The 20,455-nt window shown below is 44.1% G+C and overlaps 2 protein-coding genes across 2 annotated transcripts; both read right to left on the minus strand.

The window, feature by feature from the left end:
• Positions 1–2,419: 2,419 nt before the first annotated feature.
• Positions 2,420–3,775, minus strand: LOC116353452 (protein transport protein Sec16A-like). Its single transcript, XM_031789214.1, has 4 exons — positions 3,059–3,775; positions 2,896–2,952; positions 2,692–2,791; positions 2,420–2,592 (listed from the first exon to the last, which is right to left on the minus strand). The coding sequence occupies exons 1-4, from the start codon at positions 3,242–3,244 to the stop codon at positions 2,420–2,422; spliced, it is 516 nt and encodes a 171-aa protein (XP_031645074.1). The 5' UTR covers positions 3,245–3,775.
• Positions 3,776–4,500: 725 nt separating this feature from the next.
• LOC116353453 (uncharacterized) lies at positions 4,501–6,697 on the minus strand. Its single transcript, XM_031789215.1, has 5 exons — positions 6,596–6,697; positions 6,378–6,456; positions 6,126–6,195; positions 5,843–5,954; positions 4,501–4,896 (listed from the first exon to the last, which is right to left on the minus strand). The coding sequence occupies exons 1-5, from the start codon at positions 6,608–6,610 to the stop codon at positions 4,501–4,503; spliced, it is 672 nt and encodes a 223-aa protein (XP_031645075.1). The 5' UTR covers positions 6,611–6,697.
• Positions 6,698–20,455: the final 13,758 nt, after the last annotated feature.

Consider the following 20,455-nt stretch of genomic DNA (forward strand, 5'->3'; position numbering starts at 1 on the left):
CAGCTTTTTTCCATCTACGTAACATTGCAAAAATCAGAAACTTTCTGTCCAAAAATGATGCAGAAATTTTAATCCATGCTTTTGTCACTTCTAGGTTAGACTACTGCAATGCTCTACTTTTCGGCTACCCGGATAAAGCACTAAATAAACTTCAGTTGGTGCTAAATACGGCTGCTAGAATCCTGACTAGAACCAAAAAATTTGATCATATTACTCCAGTGCTAGCCTCTCTACACTGGCTTCCTGTCAAAGCAAGGGCTGATTTCAAGGTTTTACTGCTAACCTACAAAGCATTACATGGGCTTGCTCCTACCTATCTCTCTGATTTGGTCCTGCCGTACATACCTACACGTACGCTACGGTCACAAGACGCAGGCCTCCTAATTGTCCCTAGAATTTCTAAGCAAACAGCTGGAGGCAGGGCTTTCTCCTATAGAGCTCCATTTTTATGGAACGGTCTGCCTACCCATGTCAGAGACGCAAACTCGGTCTCAACCTTTAAGTCTTTACTGAAGACTCATCTCTTCAGTGGGTCATATGATTGAGTGTAGTCTGGCCCAGGAGTGGGAAGGTGAACGGAAAGGTTCTGGAGCAACGAACCGCCCTTGCTGTCTCTGCCTGGCCGGTTCCCCTCTTTCCACTGGGATTCTCTGCCTCTAACCCTATTACAGGGGCTGAGTCAATGGCTTACTGGGGCTCTCTCATGCCGTCCCTGGAAGGGGTGCGTCACCTGAGTGGGTTGATTCACCGATGTGGTCATCCTGTCTGGGTTGGCGCCCCCCCTTGGGTTGTGCCATGGCGGAGATCTTTGTGGGCTATACTCAGCCTTGTCTCAGGATGGTAAGTTGGTGGTTGAAGATATCCCTCTAGTGGTGTGGGGGCTGTGCTTTGGCAAAGTGGGTGGGGTTATATCCTTCCTGTTTGGCCCTGTCCGGGGGTGTCCTCGGATGGGGCCACAGTGTCTCCTGACCCCTCCTGTCTCAGCCTCCAGTATTTATGCTGCAGTAGTTTATGTGTCGGGGGGCTAGGGTCAGTTTGTTATATCTGGAGTACCTCTCCTGTCCTATTCGGTGTCCTGTGTGAATCTAAGTGTGCGTTCTCTAATTCTCTCTTTCTCGGAAGACCTGAGCCCTAGGACCATGCCCCAGGACTACCTGACATGATGACTCCTTGCTGTCCCCAGTCCACCTGGCCGTGCTGCTGCTCCAGTTTCAACTGTTCTGCGTTATTATTATTCGACCATGCTGGTCATTTATGAACATTTGAACATCTTGGCCATGTTCTGTTATAATCTCCACCCGGCACAGCCAGAAGAGGACTGGCCACCCCACATATGCTCTCTCTAATTCTCTCTTTCTTTCTCTCTCTCGGAGGACCTGAGCCCTAGGACCATGCCCCAGGACTAACTGACATGATGACTCCTTGCTGTCCCCAGTCCACCTGACCGTGCTGCTGCTCCAGTTTCAACTGTTCTGCCTTATTATTATTCGACCATGCTGGTCATTTATGAACATTTGAACATCTTGGCCATGTTCTGTTATAATCTCCACCCGGCACAGCCAGAAGAGGACTGGCCACCCCACATAGCCTGGTTCCTCTCTAGGTTTCTTCCTAGGTTTTGGCCTTTCTAGGGAGTTTTTCCTAGCCACCGTGCTTCTACACCTGCATTGCTTGCTGTTTGGGGTTTTAGGCTGGGTTTCTGTACAGCACTTTGAGATATCAGCTGATGTACGAAGGGCTATATAAATAAATTTGATTTGATTTGGTTACATTTCAGTCTTCTGTGAAATATTTCAAGTGTCATATTGAGGTGCAAACTCAACAATGAATACATTTAAACTATATCTGACATGTTACTGTTGTCTTCTTTTTTAAGCCACTGACCATCTGTGTGAGGTGTAAACAGGATGGACATAAACACGTGACACAGATAGTAAAAATATTGACATTTAGAAATTCCAAATGCATCTAAATATATTTAGATCTGTCTATGGATTACATTTTTAAAAATGTTTAAAAAAATATATGTGTATAAAATATATTTGTCTGTACAGTGAGTAAATGTAGGAAATCCAAAATGCATTTCTAAAATAAAATATATGTGTATAATATACACTTGTCTGTAACTAAAGCAATGCAGAAGCAATAAGCATTGTAAACGATGATAGAACACATCAAATTACATGAGGACACAAAGGAGAGATTTAATAAAAAAATTATATTTTTATATTTTTTAATGCTGAAGTTTTTTAACACTGAAAAAATCTATGTTTGGCAAATCCACTCTGGTTAATTGGCCTGTTGGACAAAACAAAAAAATAGTTAACATTCTTGCTACCTCAGCCATTTGCTATGTTCAAGTAAAATCTCAGTTAATGATGAATGGATACAATTTGGAAGGATTTTCCAGAGTCATACCTTAGTAAGGTAGAGTGTCAGGTGGCACAACCATTGGTGCCATGAGGTCAAAGTGTGAAGAAGGGAGCAAGCCAGAGAGCTGTCTAGTAAGCAGTCCAGGCCCATGGCTTGGAAGCTTTGAGTTGGTCCCATCATTGAAATGCATTGTAGGGTATCTGCTGCCCCATAGGCCTGCTGGTAGTGGGAAAGGTGTTAGCAGGAGATCACCAGGGACATCTATGATTGGCTGACACAGTTTTGGTTAAACCACATGTATTCTAAAGCAATATTCACCTGCTTTCGTAGAGTAGGGATTCACTCCTTTGGGGACATTGCCAGTGTTCCCCTGATATCCATATGTCCCCATCGGTGGAGGTGGTTGTACACACTTGTTCTGTAAAACACATCAACAATTTTTCCAAATTGTTAGTAATATTATCACAGTTGAAATACAATGGTTGTTCACTGTTTTGAATTTAATTGAATTTAAGTGTGTACCTCAGCCTTGGGCTCAGTTTTGTTAACCCATCTGTGCAGAGTTGGATCCCAGACAATCTGAGGAAGAAGATATGAGCAATGTGAAGCAAGCCACAATTTTTTAAAAACAAAATCCACTCAATTGTCTCTACATAGAATATAGTGTTGAGAACCAGTTCCTAACAGATCTGTCTTTGTCCTCAGGTAGATGAACCTCCTTCTTATTAGCTCTTCCACTCCCAAAGAACCAGCTGAGCCAGCCTCCACTGTTATTGTGAACAGCAGGGGTCTCGGGCTCAGCCACCGGCCGGGTGCCAGTCTGGAACTGAGGGTTGGCATCGGAGTGTTCCGGCTTGGTGATGGACATCATAGCAGGATGCTCAACATACCTAAGTCGGACATCTGTAATAAGTGGGAGAAGTCAGGCCACTCTGCTCATGTCACCATACAGAACAATTATTAGCTGACAGATAGGAACGTCTCGCTCTGATACTCTGTTACAACCCAATCTTAACCTACACGCAGTCGCAGGGATTACTGGGAGGTTACTCCAGGACTCTGCGATCGCATTGTTTGGGTTGCAAAATCAACAATTCCCTGCATATTATGTGAGGGCTTACAAATTTGACCAATCGCCAAACTATTTCTGCATAAAATAGTCACATCATCAGAATATTATCTCAAAGAACTGACCCATTACCACAGTACGAAAAGAGGGCTTGCAATTTCAACCAATCACCGCACATTTACTGCATAATATGGTTTAATCAAGACACACGTCAACACAGTTTTTTCCCTTGTCAGCGCATTTTTGCAACAAATGGACAAAACAATTGCATATTGCTATGCAAAATGTCATAATTGTCACTGCAAAATCTAGCATATTTATCTGCAAATATCAAAAAAAACATGCGAAATCCTGGAGAGATTTACGGGAGTATGAAAATGTATACACTCACTACTGTAAGTCGCTCTGGATAAGAGCTTCTGCTAAATGACTAAAATGTCAAAGTAAAATGTAGCTAAACCTGTTTTATGTAGAAAATGCATGAAAGTATTACAGATATACACTCACATGAGCCGTACATTTAACCTATCACAACTTATTCTCACGCTATCACAATGGTAATTTCTTTACTAATTAGGTAAGGTTAAGTGACCTCTTCTCTTGGAATAGAAATCCACAGGTGGAATACACGCTCCACCATCCCATTTCCACAGTGGTGCCACAATGGGGATAATGGGAGGTGGTTGTGGATGATTGTTTTCATTCTTCACAGGGACACTGGCTGTGAGGAGGATCTCCTCCCTCTCTGCAGGGACACCAGCCTTTGGGACGATCCACTCCCTGTGCGCAGGGACGCTGGCCTTTGGGAAGATTCCCTTTCTCTGCGCAGTGACACTGGTCATCAGGAGGATCAACTCCCTTTGTGCAGGGGTGAGTTGTGATGCTCTGAGGATCTTATTCTTCTGCGCAGTGATAGAAGCTGCTGGAAGAATCCCCTCCCTCTTTGTAGGGGTGAGGCCTGATGCTCGGAGGATCCCCTCCCTATGTGCAGGGATGAGGCCTGATGCTCTGAGGATCTCCTCCCTCTGCGCAGTGATGCTAGCTGCTCGGAGAATCCCCTACCTCTGTGCAGGGACACTGGCTGTTTGGAGGATCCCCTCCCTCCGTGCAGGGATGAGGCCTGATGCTCGGAGGATCTCCTCCCTCTCAGCAGGGACACTAGCCCTTGGGACAATCCCCTCCCTGTGCACAGGGACGCTGGCCATTGGGACGATTTCCTCCCTCTGCGCAGTGACACTGGCTGTTTGTAGGATACCCTTCCTCTGTGACGGGATGAGGCCTGATGATCGGAGGATCTCCTCCCTCTGTGCATTGATGCTGGCGGCTGAGAGAATCCCCTCCCTCTGTGAAGGGACACTGGCTGTTTGGAGGATACCCTTCCTCTGTGACGGGATGAGGCCTGATGCTAGGACGATCTCCTCCCTCTGCACAGCAACTTCGGCTGGTGTGATGATCTGAAGGTATAATATAGAGCATATTGTCATTCCCTAAAAAATAATCTCAATAGGAAGGTGTTCTTAATGTTTTGTTCACTCAAGGTAGATTAATCCCTAGCATATACTTTCATTTGTATGTGTACTGATACTGCAAATACACAAATTATATTAATGTTATCTACAATATAATATAATACCATAAGCCTCCCTGCTGCAGGGGCATTTCCTACTACAATTTTAAACAGATTTTCTTCACTTTTGCAATATTTTGTATCTTTGTTAATTTTCACATGTATTGTGTTTGGAATGGCACTGTTACTACAGTATTTGATGTAAGTATGTAGGACAATTACCCATAATGCTCACTGACTGAACATTCAAAATGACCATGGCAATTATTGACGCATTCACATGCCATCAGAAACTTGGAACCTCCGAGTTAAAATGAATGTAAGTTATTAGCGTAGATCTTCCTACTGGTTGATTCTGATACTTCACAAGTGGGAAACTTGAAATCATCATTCCATAACGAGTTAGCGAGTCAGAAATGTCAGAATTTCCTAGTTCCAACTTGAAGGGCCTTCTATGATGTAGGACAGATCAGTAACCAAATTATTTTACTGTGCCCAGTGCCCACACAGACTTTTATGGTCACACAAGTTGCCACCGGTGGATTCAAAATGAGTAGCCTAACAATTATTCATGTGGCCCCAGTTAAATTTACAACCAAGATAACCATAGACGGGAAGTTGACAATAGCTTATTATTAGTGTAAATAAATTGTATTTCTATGGTTGCAGTCCTCAAATATTGAATTGCATTGAATTGAATTAATCAGATCCAATGATTTACAGCCTGTAGGGTGGGGTAAAGCTAGTCATCATTATTATAATCACCATCTCAATCATTATCACCATACCATCATAGACTTATTCTTCTGTATCTGAGACTCATCTGACACTACCTTAGATATGGCAGTCTGCAACTCAATACACTGCCCCTGCATGGTGTTCAGCGTCCCCTGCATGTGGTTAATCGACTGCTTAACATCGTTCAGCAGGATCTGAATCTCAAGCCTGCAGGAAATCAGGTGGTTCAACATACTGAGATGACGAGAGGCTTCAGACCATGCCCATTGGACCATCTTTAGGATTCTTTCCCACTTAACACCAATCTTATTAGGAAAGGAATGTAACTTTGTGCAGAAGATGTTACTATAGTGTTATTTAGAAGAAAAAAAAGTGTACTTTGTCAGGCGCCAAAAGGATGATGGGATGTCTCCCTGCTCCAGTGAGCTCTGCTGGCAGGTCTTGCTCACTGTTGGGAGGAACGGGAGCCAAATTAGAGGAAAAATATCTATGGTTGTTCAGCAATGAAACATTCATGGCATAATGGGGATTGTCCTTCCCCGTGAAAAGAATAACAGCAGCTGGGGTTTACTTTCTCACTTTTAGATAATGTAATACAATCTTTAAACCCATCAGAAGTGTAGTGCTTACCTCCATGAAAATATTCAGCCCTGTTATTTTGGGCTGCATTGTCCCAATGTTGACCACTAGTTCCAACTTGTGATGAGTTCTAGATGAAATGATCAAGTCAACATTTTGTTAGACATTTCAGAGATAGCATTAACAATTGTACATGAGACAGTGCTTCCAGATATTGAGGTATCTTCCTTCTGAGGTATGTAAAAAAAATCTGGTGTGTGAGAACTCACATGAAAGGTATCCATGATTCTTGATTAAGCCAATCATGTATGTGATTACCATCCTATGGGTCAGGAGCAGGAATTATTGCTACACAGCTTTCAGGCAACTTTATGTCTTGGGCCTAGATGATTAATTGAAATACAAGAAGTATTGTGAATTTGTGATGCATAATTGCATTGTAATTTGGAATATTCCATCAAAGTTGTTTGTTTTGACAGTCAAAACAACTAACTAACTCTTACGATAAATCACTTGACGTGAGTAACTTGAGTTCCCGGAAATAGCTATTATATATTCTGACCTAGACACTGACTTGTGCAATGCCTAATGCATAATCTATGCATGTTATTGGCTCATCATAGTATATAGCAAAGGGTCTCAGAGTCCAAAAACAGCATTGGCCATTGGACTGCTCAGTCAAAACAACAAACTTTTACGATTAATCACTTGACTGGAGTAACTTGAGTTCGGAACGAAAACATTAAAAGTAGGCTATAGCTTGACTCATATCCTTACCTTGGACAAGCGTATCTAAAAGACCTATCCAGTCGTGCGTGAAGATACCTTTAGTCTGATAAAAGCGCGGGACAGTTTGAGACACGCTCGGTATTGTGAATCTGTCACACTGATATAAAAGCACGTTTTCATTTATAATTTACACTGTAGAATGACCTGCAGGCCAATCAGAATCGAGTTTTAAACAATACCGTGGGTTCCATGGAACGTCACAAACATATTCGGCCACTTGCGTCACAGATTACATTCACTGAACATGGGTTTAATAGCTATATTGGCTATATGTACATTATATGCACATCGTATTGTATTGAGATTACATTTACTGCCCCACTGAAACTATCTAGCCTAATCCTATGAGGATCATATGTCAAATGTCAGAATCATGGCACATGAAAACATAATGAAATTGACTGCAGATTATAAAATTCACTGTGACACAATAAACCTACTGGGCATCAATGTTGTTTCCATGTAATTACAATGAAATTACGTTGAACCAACGTGGAATAAAAATTGAATTGATGTATGTGCCCATTGGGAAGTGATCCATTTGAAATGATTGAATACATACAGTATTACAAAGATAGAGGTTAAAAAAAATTGCTTCGAAAAACGGTTGAAAAAGTCTAATTTCCCTGGGCCACCCATACGTAAAATGTATGTACGCATTTGGACGAAAGAGGTCCTCCTCTCCTTCCCAGGAAGAATCCCGTAACAGATCCTATGTAGAGAATGCTGATCCCCCTTCAGGGTTGTGGGTTCGATTCCCGGGGGAACCAATACGTAAAATGTATGTGCAAATCACTTTGGATGAAAGCATCTGCTAAATGGCATATATTATGATTACATTGTTTAAACAACAGGCCTACAATGTGAAAGTCTATTGCTTTTTCAAATGAATATTTGTGTTGGAACTTGACATCAGTTGGAAAGGCAGCACATGTATCTGTTTGTTTCCCTTCCAATGAGCTTATCATATGAACTACAACGCGAAAAGTACAGTTTGCTTCACTTTTAATCATATCAGCACAGGTAACAACCATTTAAGTCTTTCTTTAGTTTTTCATTCTTACTCTTCCTAATTCACATAAACGATATGTCTTTATTTCCCATGGGCTTCACCAGAGTACCCCCTAGTGGCTGGAATACAAGTGTATTAAGCCTCTTACAACACCCCCCTGCATTAACTTAAGTATTGTTTCAAACATTTCACTGGCCTCAAAACAAACCAACAAAAAGACGGACCAACAAAATGGCGGACGGAAGACAGGGTGGTGCGGCAGGTGCCGCTTCTCATTCGAATGCTGTAATTTTATCTAAACCATCAGGTGTACGCCGATCCCAGCTAAGTAACTCATGCAAAGAGTTAAAGCGCAATTATGTGTTTTATCTCCAGTACTCTGCCATGATTGTCAGTTATGTAGCTGCTCTACTGATAATCTCAGTGCGTCCTTGCTGGGATGACACAATCAGTCTACTACCGGAGAATATCAACACCAAACACATTGGTTCACCGTTCCACGGGAGCGGACAGTACACAGCATACCATAATGTTCTGAATAATGGCCAAGTCTACCTCGCTCCTTATTCTACTGAACCGCTTAGGCGTAACAAACACAAGTCCAACATTTATCGGAAACTGTTAAACTACCTGTTCGCTACCCTCCTGCTCTCCGGGGATGTACAACTCAATCCTGGGCCCAATATCACCGAGCCAGTGATACGCACCGGAGTGGAGAGCGGTGGATGGCCTCGTCCACTGGTCGTCGCCGCAGTGGAGGTGGGTGAGTGCTATGGTCCTATGGTTTCTCTCGACTCACCCGGTTCCAGGATAGATTTTGACTCTTCAAACATACCAGAGTCGCTATATGCGATCCCTGACTCTGCTTCTGGTACGCAAGCTATTTTAATTAGTTCCCCGCATCCAGTGCAGGCGGGAGGGATTGTTAATTGCGCTACCGAACTGCCCCTAATCAAAACGAAACAAAACGGCCTAAACCCAGCCGTCAGAAAACACAGAAAATTTAACTTTTTTCAATGTGTCAATCACTCTCGAGTCATCTGGGACCCACGAGCTAAGCCCAAGGGACTACTAGGGGGGCACTTGAACATTCGTAGTGTCATTCCAAAAAGTGATCAAATTCAACATCTACTCACAGACTCCAACCTTGACTTTCTCTGCCTCTCAGAGACATGGCTCCATAAACACTCTCCATGTGCTGCTTTGGTTGTGCCTGGCTACAATGTTTTCAGGAGAGACAGGATTGAGGGAAGAGGAGGGGGTTTGATGATTTACATTAAAGAACATATCCGATGTAAACAAATTGAGTGGTCATGTGATAATGAACTAGAATGTATCGGCCTGAACGTTACACTGTCTCCCCAAATGTCTTTTACCCTCATTGGAATGTATAGGTCACCTTCCACCAAAAGTGTGTTTTTTGATCAGTTTAATACCATGCTTAGGGAATGTGATTTTGGGAAAGAGGTCATCTTAATGGGAGATTTTAACATTAATTATGAAGACAAGTGTTGTAGGAAAACCCTCAAACGGATCACTAATACCTTTGACCTTACACAGCTAGTTAAAGGGCCAACCAGGGTGACTTGTTGCTCTAAAACACAGATTGATTTGGTGTTCAGTAATAAACCAGAGAGAGTGACTAAATCATTCAATATGGTTACTGGGCTGTCTGATCATAATCTGACACTTATAGCCAGAAAGCTGTCTAAGAGCAGGTTTAACCTCTCTACTGTTAGAAAGCCGGATCAACTCAGAATACCTAAGAGTGAATTAAATAATTTTGAAAAAGCAATTAAGGGAATAAACTGGAATGATCTCTTGTCCTATACAGACGTGGAAGCTGATAGTCAGGTTTTTCTATCCACAATCCAGACTACAATAAATGGCTTCCTAAAGAAAATCAAATCCAAACCTGGCCAAAAGAGCACTCTTCCTTGGCTAAATGGAGAAATCTGGAAATTGATGAAAGTAAAAATAGCCCTAAAATCTAAATTAGAGCATGACAGACGTAGGTTTACCATGTTGAGAAATAAGGTGATGAAAGAAATCAGACAGGCCAAGGCAAACTTTTTTATTAACATAATTGGTGAAGCAAAGGGAAATTCTAAATTGATATGGGAGAATCTAAAAAAGTTAACAGGGAAAGACCATAGTAACACTGCAAAAAGACTAGAAATCATGGTGAATAACAATCTAACACAGGATGCAGTCGAAATAGCAATAGCCTTCAATTCCTACTTTATTGACTCTGTCAGGGTACTGACACAGAACCCCTCCACTTGTTTCTTGGGCTCAGTGCTAGTGAATGACACTCAACCTGTCTTCATCATAAGGGAGGTTTCTGAGTCAAAGGTGAACAAGGTGATTAGCTCACTAAAGAACTCTAAAGCCAAAGATGTGTTTGGGATGGACTCTACCTTTCTTAAAAACTACAAAGAGTCACTCATTGGCCCCATTACTAAGGTCACCAACACATCTATTGGTCTCGGTGTGTTTCCAAGGGTATGGAAGTCAGCCATAATAACGTCCATCTTTAAATCAGGAGACCCTGCTAACGTGAGTAACTACAGGCCCATTCGTATATTACCTGTGGTGTCAAAGGTTGTTGAAAAGTGTGTAGCAGAACAACTGATTGCCCACCTCAACAACAGCCCCTTCACATTACACTCCATGCAGTTTGGCTTCAGAGCGAAACACTCCACAGAAACGGCCAACTGCTTTCTTCTGGAAAATGTGAAGTCCAAGATGGACAAAGGGGGTGCTGTTGGGGCTGTGTTTCTGGACCTAAGGAAGGCTTTTGATACTGTTAACCATGAGATTCTCATCACAAAATTGTCCAAGTTCAACTTTTCCCCTGATGCCTTGAGATGGATGAAATCCTGAGGCAGAACTCAGTGTGTCAGAGTGAGCAATGAGCTGTCGCCCACTCGTAGCTATGATGTGGGCGTGCCCCAAGGGTCAATACTGGGGCCCCTCCTGTTCAGCCTGTACATTAATGATCTGCCTTCTGTCTGTACTGGGTCTGAAGTTCAAATGTATGCAGATGATACAGTGATATATGTGCATGCAAAGAGCAAACAACAAGCTGCACAAGAACTCACTACTGTAATGGTCCAGGTTACAAAGTGGCTCAGTGACTCATGTTTGCATCTCAATGTGAAAAAAACTGTTTGCATGTTCTTCACAAAGAGGGCAACATATGCTACTGAGCCAGATGTCTATGTGTCAGGGGAGAAGCTCCAGATGGTATCCGATTTTAAGTACCTTGGCATCATACTTGATTCCAACCTCTCTTTTAAAAAGCATGTGAAAAAGGTAATTCAAATAACCAAATTCAACCTAGCTAATTTCCGATTTATACGAAATTGTTTGACTACAGAGGTAGCAAAACTGTACTTCAAATCTATGATACTCCCCCACTTAACATACTGCTTGACTAGTTGGGCCCAAGCTTGCTGTACAACATTAAAACCTATTCAGTCTATCTACAAACAGGCTCTCAAAGTGCTTGATAGGAAGCCCAATAGCCATCATCATTGTCACATCCTTAGAAAGCATGAGCTCTTGAGTTGAGAAAATCTTGTGCAATACACCGACGCATGTCTTGTATTCAAGATCCTCAATGGCCTGGCTCCCCCTCCACTCAATATTTTTGTTAAACAGAAAACCCAGACATATGGCAGCAGATCCACAAGGTCTGCCATGAGAGGTGACTGTATAGTTCCCCTAAGGAAAAGCACCTTTAGTAAATCTGCATTCTCTGTGAGAGCTTCCCATGTCTGGAATACACTGCCATCAGACACACATAACTGCACCACATATCACACTTTCACAAAATGCTTGAAGACATGGCTAAAGGTCAATCAGATTTGTGAACATGGTCCCTAGCTGTGTGTTGCCACTCCATGTTGTCTGTTGTCTGTAGCTTGTGAGGTGTGGAAACACTTTGTTGCTTTTATGAATTTTGTCTTGCTGCTTTTTGTTTTATGCTGCTCTGTCTGTATGCTACGTCTTGCTTGTCCTATGTTGCTCTGTCTGTATGCTATGTCTTGCTTGTCCTATGTTGCTCTGTCTGTATGCTATGTCTTGCTTGTCCTATGTTGCTATGTCTTGCTTGTTCTATGTTGCTATTGTCTATATTGTAATTTTTAATAACCTGCCCAGGGACTGCGGTTGAAAATTAGCCGGTTGGCTAAAACCGGCACTTTTACTGAAATGTTGATTAATGTGCACTGTCCCTGTAAAAATAAAAATAAAAAATAAACTCAAACAGAAGATGTAAGTACTAGTCATGAGAACAACAGAGAAAACTGGCCTAACAGCCATATAACTATCCAGACTGTCCAGTCTGCCTTTATGGGCAAAGACGAAACCCCCACTAAACATTATCACACTGTGATTAGTAAAGGTAAACGAGAAAATATATACACATCAGAACATCTCTAGTTGGTATCCTGATAAGAGCTTTGGCAGCCCTAAAGGGTTATAGGTTAGAATGTCTCTGGGCCTCCTCTTTTTTATTTTAATTTTATTTTTTATTTCACCTTTATTTAACCAGGTAGGGAAGTTGAGAACAAGTTGTCATTTACAATTGCGACCTGGCCAAGATAAAGCAAAGCAGTTCGACACATACAACGACACAGAGTTACACATGGAGTAAAACAAACATACAGTCAATAATACAGTAGAAACAAGTCTATATACGATGTGAGCAAATGAGGTGAGATAAGGGAGGTAAAGGCAAAAAAGGCCATGGTGGCAAAGTAAATACATTATAGCAAGTAAAACACTGGAATGGTAGATTTGCAGTGGAAGAATGTGCAAAGTAGAAATAATGGGGTGCAAAGGAAATAAATAAATAAAATAGAATAAATACAGTAGGGAAAGAGGTAGTTGTTTGGGCTAAATTATAGGTGGGCTATGTACAGGTGCAGTAATCTGTGAGCTGCTCTGACAGCTGGTGCTTAAAACTAGTGAGGGTGATGTTTCCAGTTTCAGAGATTTTTGTAGTTCGTTCCAGTCATTGGCAGCAGAGAACTGGAAGGAGAGACGGCCAAAGAAAGAATTGGTTCTGGGGGTGACCAGAGAGATATACCTGCTGGAGCGAGTGCTACATGTGGGTGATGCTATGGTGACCAGCGAGCTGAGATAAGGGGGGACTTTACCTAGCAGGATCTTGTAGATGACATGGAGTGGGTTTGGCGAAGAGTATGAAGCAAGGGCCAGCCAACGAGAGCGTACAGGTCGCAATGGTGGGTAGTATATGGGGCTTTGGTGACAAAACGGATGGCACTGTGATAGACTGCATCCAATTTGTTGAGTAAGGTATTGGAAGCTATTTTGTAAATGACATCGCTGAAGTCGAGGATAGGTAGGATGGTCAGTTTTAAAAGGGTATGTTTGGCAGCATGAGTGAAGGATGCTTTGTTGCGAAATATCTAAATCTAAATTCTAGATTTAACTTTGGATTGGAGATGTTTGATGTGGGTCTGGAAGGAGAGTTTACAGTCTAATCAGACACCTAGGTATTTGTAGTTGTCCACGTATTCTAAGTCAGAGCCGTCAAGAGTAGTGATGACGGACAGGCGGGCAGGTGCAGGCAGCGATTGGTTGAAGAGCATGCATTTAGTTTTACTTGTATTTAAGAGCAATTGGAGGCCACGGAAGGAGAGTTGTATGGCATTGAAGCTTGCCTGGAGGGTTGTTAACACAGTGTCCAAAGAAGGGCCAGAAGTATATAGAATGGTGTCGTCTGCATAGAGGTGGATCAGAGACTCACCAGCAGCAAGAGCGACCTCATTGATGTATACAGAGAAGAGAGTCGGTCCAAGAATTGAACCCTGTGGCACCCCCATAGAGACTGCCAGAGGTCCAGACAACAGACCCTCCGATTTGACACACTGAACTCTATCAGAGAAGTAGTTGGTGAACCAGGCAAGGCAATCATTTGAGAAACCAAGGCTGTCGAGTCTGACGATGAGGATGTGGTGATTGACAGAGTCGAAAGCCTTGGCCAGATTAATGAATACGGCTGCACAGTAATGTTTCTTATCGATGGCGGTTAAGATATCGTTTAAGACCTTGAGCGTGGCTGAGGTGCACCCATGACCAGCTCTGAAACCAGATTGCATAGAAGAGAGGGTATGGTGAGATTCGAAATGGTCGGTAATCTGTTTGTTGACTTGGCTTTCGAAGACCTTAGGAAGGCAGGGTAGGATAGATATAGGTCTGTAGCAGTTTGGGTCAAGAGTGTCCCCCACTTTGATGAGGGGGATGACCGCAGCTGCTTTCCAATCTTGGGGAATCTCAGACGACACGAAAGAGAGGTTGAACAGGCTAGTAATAGGGGTGGCAACAATTTTGGCAGATCATTTTAGAAAGAAAGGGTCCAGATCGTCTAGCCCGGCTGATTTGTAGGGTTCCAGATTTTGCCGCTCTTTCAGAACATCAGCTGACTGGATTTGGGAGAAGGAGAAATGGGGAAGGCTTGGGCGAGTTGCTGTGGGGGGTGCACTGCTGTTGTCCGGGGTAGGGGTAGCCAGGTGGAAAGCTTGGCCAGCCGTAGAAAAATGCTTATTGAAATTCTCAATTATTGTGGATTTATCAGTGGTGACCGTTTTTCCTATCTTCAGTGCAGTGGGCAGCTGGGAGGAGGTGTTCTTATTCTCCATGGACTTTACAGTGTCCCATAACTTTTTTGAGTTAGTGTTGCAGGAAGCAAATTTCTGCTTGAAAAAGATGGCCTTGGCTTTTCTAACTGCCTGTGTATAATGGTTTCTAGCTTCCCTGAAAAGCTGCATATCACGGGGGCTATTCGTTGCTAATGCAGAACACCATAGGATGTTTTTGTGTTGGTTACGGGCAGTCAAGTCTGGGGAGAACCAAGGGATATATCTGAGATATCCCCTGAGACCAGAACCCAACTCATTTTCTTCCGATCGTAGTAGGCTTTTCCCTTTGCTGTTGATTTCTTCATGTTTCTACTGGCGATGTCATAGGCTTCAGCCATCTGTTGCTGCCACTTCTTAGCATAATCCTGGTATGATTTCTCCTGTTCCTTTATCTGTAACCCAAAGACAAGGTCAACAGGTAGCAGTGGAGCCCTTCCAAATAGCAGGAAATTCAGTGAGAACAGAGTAGCATCACTGGTGGTACAATTATATGCATGAATGACCTTGTTCAGATAATTTCCCCAGTTGGCCATTTTCTCTTCATCTAGTGTGTGCAACATTGACAACAGTGTACAGTTAAATATCGGATTCCCCTGTGGATGATATGGAGAGGTACTGGAATTGGCTATTCCCGCACAGTTCTGCAAGGTTCTGAATAACTGATTTTCAAACTCTCTTCCCTGATCATGATGGATTTTTGACACAAAGCCAAACTTTGGGAAAAAATAATCGAAAAGCCTTTTTGCTGCAGTTTTCCATGACTTATTTCTGGTGGGGTAGGCTTGTGCAAATTTTGTAAAGTCATCTAAAATAACTCAAATGTACTCGTAGCCCCCTCTGCTTTTCTCCAAATGCACATAGTCAATTGAAATCATCTGGAAAGGAGCTGTAGCTCGTACATGTTGCATTGAGGCCCTAGTTATTACACTGGGTTTCTTTTGTTTGATACACTTACACACTTTGGTGATAAAGTGTTCAATGTCATGTTGCATGTGGGGCCAATAAAAGCATCCTCGTCAAATCAAATCAAATCAAATGTATTTGTCACATACACATGTTTAGCAGATGTTAACGCAAGTGTAGAGAAATGCTTGTGCTTCTAGTTCTGACCACGCAGTAATATCTAAGTAATATAACCTAACAATTTCACAACAACTACCTTATACACACAAGTGTAAAGGAAGGAATACAAATATGTACATAAAAATATATAAATGAGTGATGGACAAACGGCTTAGGCAAGATGCAGTAGATGTTATAGATTACAGTATATACATATGAGATGAGTAATGTTGGGTATGAAAACATTATATGAAGTGGCATTGTTTAAGTGGCAAGTGATACATTACGGGCGGCAGCGTAGCCTAGTGGTTAGAGCATTGGACTAGTAACCGGAAGGTTGCGAGTTCAAACCCCCGAGCTGACAAGGTACAAATCTGTCGTTCTGCCCCTGAACAGGCAGTTAACCCACTGTTCCCAGGCCGTCATTGAAAATAAGAATGTGTTCTTAACTGACTTGCCTGGTTAAATAAAGGTAAAAAAAAAAAAAAAAAAAACATCAAGATGCAGTAGATGGTATAGAGTACAGTATATACATATGAGATGAGTAATGTAGGGTATGAGAACATTATATAAAGTGACATTGTTTTTAATGGCTAGTGCTAAGTTCAACACTCTTTCTGTTCCTAGATGGGCCATTTCAGTTTGTATGTACTTGGAAATCAGTGTTCTATACTGGCTTGGTACCACACCTTGTGTCCTTTTTGCTGTTTTCCTTTGTAATAATCCATCTGGTGAGGCATGGAGCCTGTTCCCCTCTTGCAGTAACTGTTTGACTTTGTATGACTCTTGTTGACATTCCGTTGGTTTAGGCTTAGTCCTTTGACTTTTCAGTTCCAAGATTCTCGATACAGCCGTATCCTTTAACTGAGCCTGCATGATATCGTGTGGAGACAGTCGGTCTGTAACTGTTCGCCCCCACCATGACAGCTCATCTTGCACTGATGGCCTTAGTGTGACCGTGGATATCCACGTTACACAGTCATTCTGTTGTATCTGAACATCATTGAGTGTTGCTTTTACTATTCCAAGTGAGTGTTTCTCTGTGCATTCCTCCATGTAATGTTCAGCATGCAAAGGAGAGTGTGACAGAAAGTCTGAGTCAGTGTTTATCTTTCCAGGACGATACTTCAGTGTGAGATTAAAGTCAGACAGCTCTGCCACCCAGCGATGACCAGTGGCATTCAGTCTTGCTGTAGTTAGTACATATGTCAAAGGGTTATTATCACTGTACACTGTTCCAGTTTCCCTGAGTGAAGGTGATTGTTTCTCTCTGCTTGAGTCAGGGTGCGGGAGCCATATCCAATGACTCTCAGTTTGCCAATTTGTCATTGGTATAACACCCCTCACAATCCCTCTTCGGAGGTATGAACATGCAGGATAAAAGGGTCCTTGAAATCTGGGTAAGCATGCACAGGTGGATTAGTCAACACACTCACCAAGTGTTCTAATGCTCTCTGGTGAGCATCCTCCCATATAACTTTATGGTGGGGGAGAGCCTGTCCCGACTGCACAGCTACCTTGGTCCTTCGCTTCCCAGAAGCTGGGGTCTCCAACTTCACTGCTAGTAAGTCATAGAGACATTTAGCATGTTGTGAAAAGTTCTGTACAAAACCCCTATAGTACCCTAGAAACCCCAGTAGTTTCCTCGACCCTCTCCCATTTGTTGGTAGCCTGTTTACCAGTTCTTGCACTGCTACAATTTCTTTAACATCCATTCTGTAACCCTCAGCAGAAATTATTTTTCCTAAATAACAGACCTCATTCTTGAATAGGTCACACTTATCAGCCCTGATGTAATTGGTGCGTGTTGGTGGCAGGGAAGTCTGGCGCAGGAGAGTGAACTTGGTATAAACAGAGAGGTTTAATAAATGCAAAAAAAAAATCGGCACCAAAATATACACAAATAATAATAAAGGGTACAAAACCCGTTGCACACCAGACACATGACTTGCACTAACATACAACAAACAATCACCGACAAAGACATGAGGGGAAAACAGAGGGTTAAATACACAACATGTAATTGATGGGATTGAAACCAGGTGTGATGTAAGACAAGACAAAACCAATGGAAAATAAAAAATGGATCAGCGATGGCTAGAATGTCGGTGACGTCGACCGCCAAACACCGCCCGAACAAGGAGAGGGACCAACATCAGCGGAAGTCGTGACAGTACCCCTCCCAGCTGCGTGTCGACACCGACCTCGGTGACAACCCGGAGGGCGAGGCGTAGGGCGATCCGGATGGAGACGTTGGAACTCTCGCAGCATAGAAGGATCCAACACGTCCTCCACCGGAACCCAGCATCTCTTCTCTGGACCATACCCCTCCCAGTCCACAAGGTACTGAAGGCCCCTCGCCAGATGTCTCCAATCCAGTATGGAATGAACAGAGTACGCTGGGGCCCCCTTGATGTCCAGAGAGGGTGGAGGAACTTCCCGCACCTCAGACTCCTGGAGCAGGCCAGCCACCCCCGGCCTGAGGAGAGACACATGGAACGAGGGGTTAATGCGGTAATCGGGGGGAAGCTGTAACCTATAACATAACTCGTTCACTCTCCTCAGGACTTTAAATGGCCCCACAAACCGCAGACCCAGCATCCGACAGGGCAGGTGGAGGAGCAGCTTTTGAGGCGAGCCAGACCCGGTCCCCCAGTGCGAACACCTGGGCCTCACTGCGGTGACGGTCTGCGCCAACTTTTTGGTGCAGCACGGCCTACTGAAGGTGGACATGGGCGGCGTCCTATGTTTCTTCCGCGCTTCGGAACCAGTCATCCACCTCAGGAGCCTCGGTCTGACTCTGATGCCAAGGAGCCAGAACCGGCTGATAGCCCAATACACACTGGAAGGGAGAGAGGTTAGTGGAGGAGAGGCGGAGCGAGTTCTGGGCAAAGGGAGGAGACGACAGGACTTAGAAAAAAGAACCACAACGACCAGGATCGTGGTGTTACCCTGTGAAGGTCGGTTGTGAAATCCACTGACAGGTGCGACCACGACCATTGTGGAACGGGTAAGGGTTGTAACTTACCTCTGGGTAGGTGCCTAGGAGCCTTACACTGGGTGCACACCGAACAGGAGGAAACATAAACCCTCACATCCTTAGCCAAAGTGGGGCACCAGTACTTCCCACTAAGACAGCGCACCGTCCGGCCGATCCCAGGATGAACAAAGGAGGGTGACGTGTGGGCCCAATAGATCAGCCGGTTGCGGACAGCAGACAGAACGTACAGACGCCCAGCTGGACACTAGAGGGGAGCGGGCTCTGCACGTGACGCCCGCTCAATGTCCGCTTCCAGCTCCCACACTACCGGCGCCACCAAGCAAGAGGCGGGGAGTATGGGAGTGGGATCCATGGGCCGCTCCTCTATGTCATACAGCCGGGACAATGCGTCTGCCTTAACGTTCTGAGAGCCTGGTCTGTAGGACAGGGTAAACACAAAACGGGTAAAGAACATGGCCCACCTTGCCTGACGAGGATTCAATCTCCTAGCTGCCCGGATGTACTCCAGGTTGCGGTGGTCAGTCAAGAAGAGGAAAGGGTGTTTAGCCCCCTCAAGCCAATGCCTCCACGCCTTCAAAGCCTTAACCACAGCCAACAGCTCCCGGTCCCCCACATTGTTATTCCGCTCCGCCGGGCTGAGCTTCTTGGAGAAGAAAGCACAGGGGCGGAGCTTCGGTGGCGTGCCCGAGCGCTGAGAGAGCACGGCTCCGATCCCAGCCTCTTACGCTCACAGCCTCTCCACTATGAATACCAAAGAAGGATCCGGATGGGCCAGCACGGGAGCCGAGGTAAACAGAGCTCTCAGCTGCCCAAAAGCCCTGTCTGCCTCAACAGACCACTGCAGACGTACAGGACCCCTCTTCAGGAGTGAGGTAATGGGAGCAGCCACCTGGCCAAAACCCCGGATATATCTCCGGTAGTAATTGGCAAACCCTAAAAATCGCTGCACCTCCTTTACAGTGGTGGGAGTCAGCCAATTACGGACAGCTGCTATGCGGTGACTCTCCTTCTCCACCCCTGATGTGGAAATGCGATACCCTAGGAAGGAGACGGACTGTTGAAAGAACAGGCATTTCTCAGCCTTGACGTACAGGTCATGTTCCAACAGTCGTCCAAGTACCTTGCGCAGCAAGGACACATGCTCGGCGCATGTAGCGGAGTATATCAGAATGTTATCAATACACACCACCACACCCTGCCCGTGCAGGTCCCTGAAAATCTCGTCCACAAAGGATTGGAAGACTGATGGAGCATTCATCAACCCGTACGGCATGTTGAAGTACTCATAATGCTCTGAGGTGGTACTCAACGCCGTCTTCCGCTCATCTCCCTCTCGGATACGAACCAGATTGTATGCACTCCTGAGATCCCGTTTAGTGAAGAAGCGCGCCCCGTGCATTAACTCAATCGCCGTGGCGATAAGAGGTAGCGGGTAACTGCACCTCACTGTGATTTCATTGAGACCTCTATAATCAATGCACGGGTGCAGACCTCCATCCTTCTTCTTCACAATAAAGAAACTCGAGGAGGCGGGTGAAGTGGAGGGCCGAATGTACCCGACGCAGGGATTCGGAGACATATGTCTCCATAC

Source organism: Oncorhynchus kisutch, linkage group LG14 (assembly GCF_002021735.2).
Source record: "Oncorhynchus kisutch isolate 150728-3 linkage group LG14, Okis_V2, whole genome shotgun sequence".
In the NCBI taxonomy this organism is placed as follows: Eukaryota; Metazoa; Chordata; class Actinopteri; order Salmoniformes; family Salmonidae; genus Oncorhynchus; species Oncorhynchus kisutch.

Coding starts and splice junctions, on each gene's coding strand:
- LOC116353452 (XM_031789214.1), bottom strand. CDS start 3,244: ATGATGTCCATCACCAAGCCGGAACACTCCGATGCCAACCCTCAGTTC. Junction 2,953..3,058: donor CTGAGGACAAAGACAGATCT/GTTAGGAACTGG, acceptor CTTCTTCCTCAG/ATTGTCTGGGATCCAACTCT. Junction 2,792..2,895: donor AAACTGAGCCCAAGGCTGAG/GTACACACTTAA, acceptor TGTGTTTTACAG/AACAAGTGTGTACAACCACC.
- LOC116353453 (XM_031789215.1), bottom strand. Junction 5,955..6,125: donor TCCTTTTGGCGCCTGACAAA/GTACACTTTTTT, acceptor GATTTCCTGCAG/GCTTGAGATTCAGATCCTGC. Junction 4,897..5,842: donor TGCAGACTGCCATATCTAAG/GTAGTGTCAGAT, acceptor TTATACCTTCAG/ATCATCACACCAGCCGAAGT.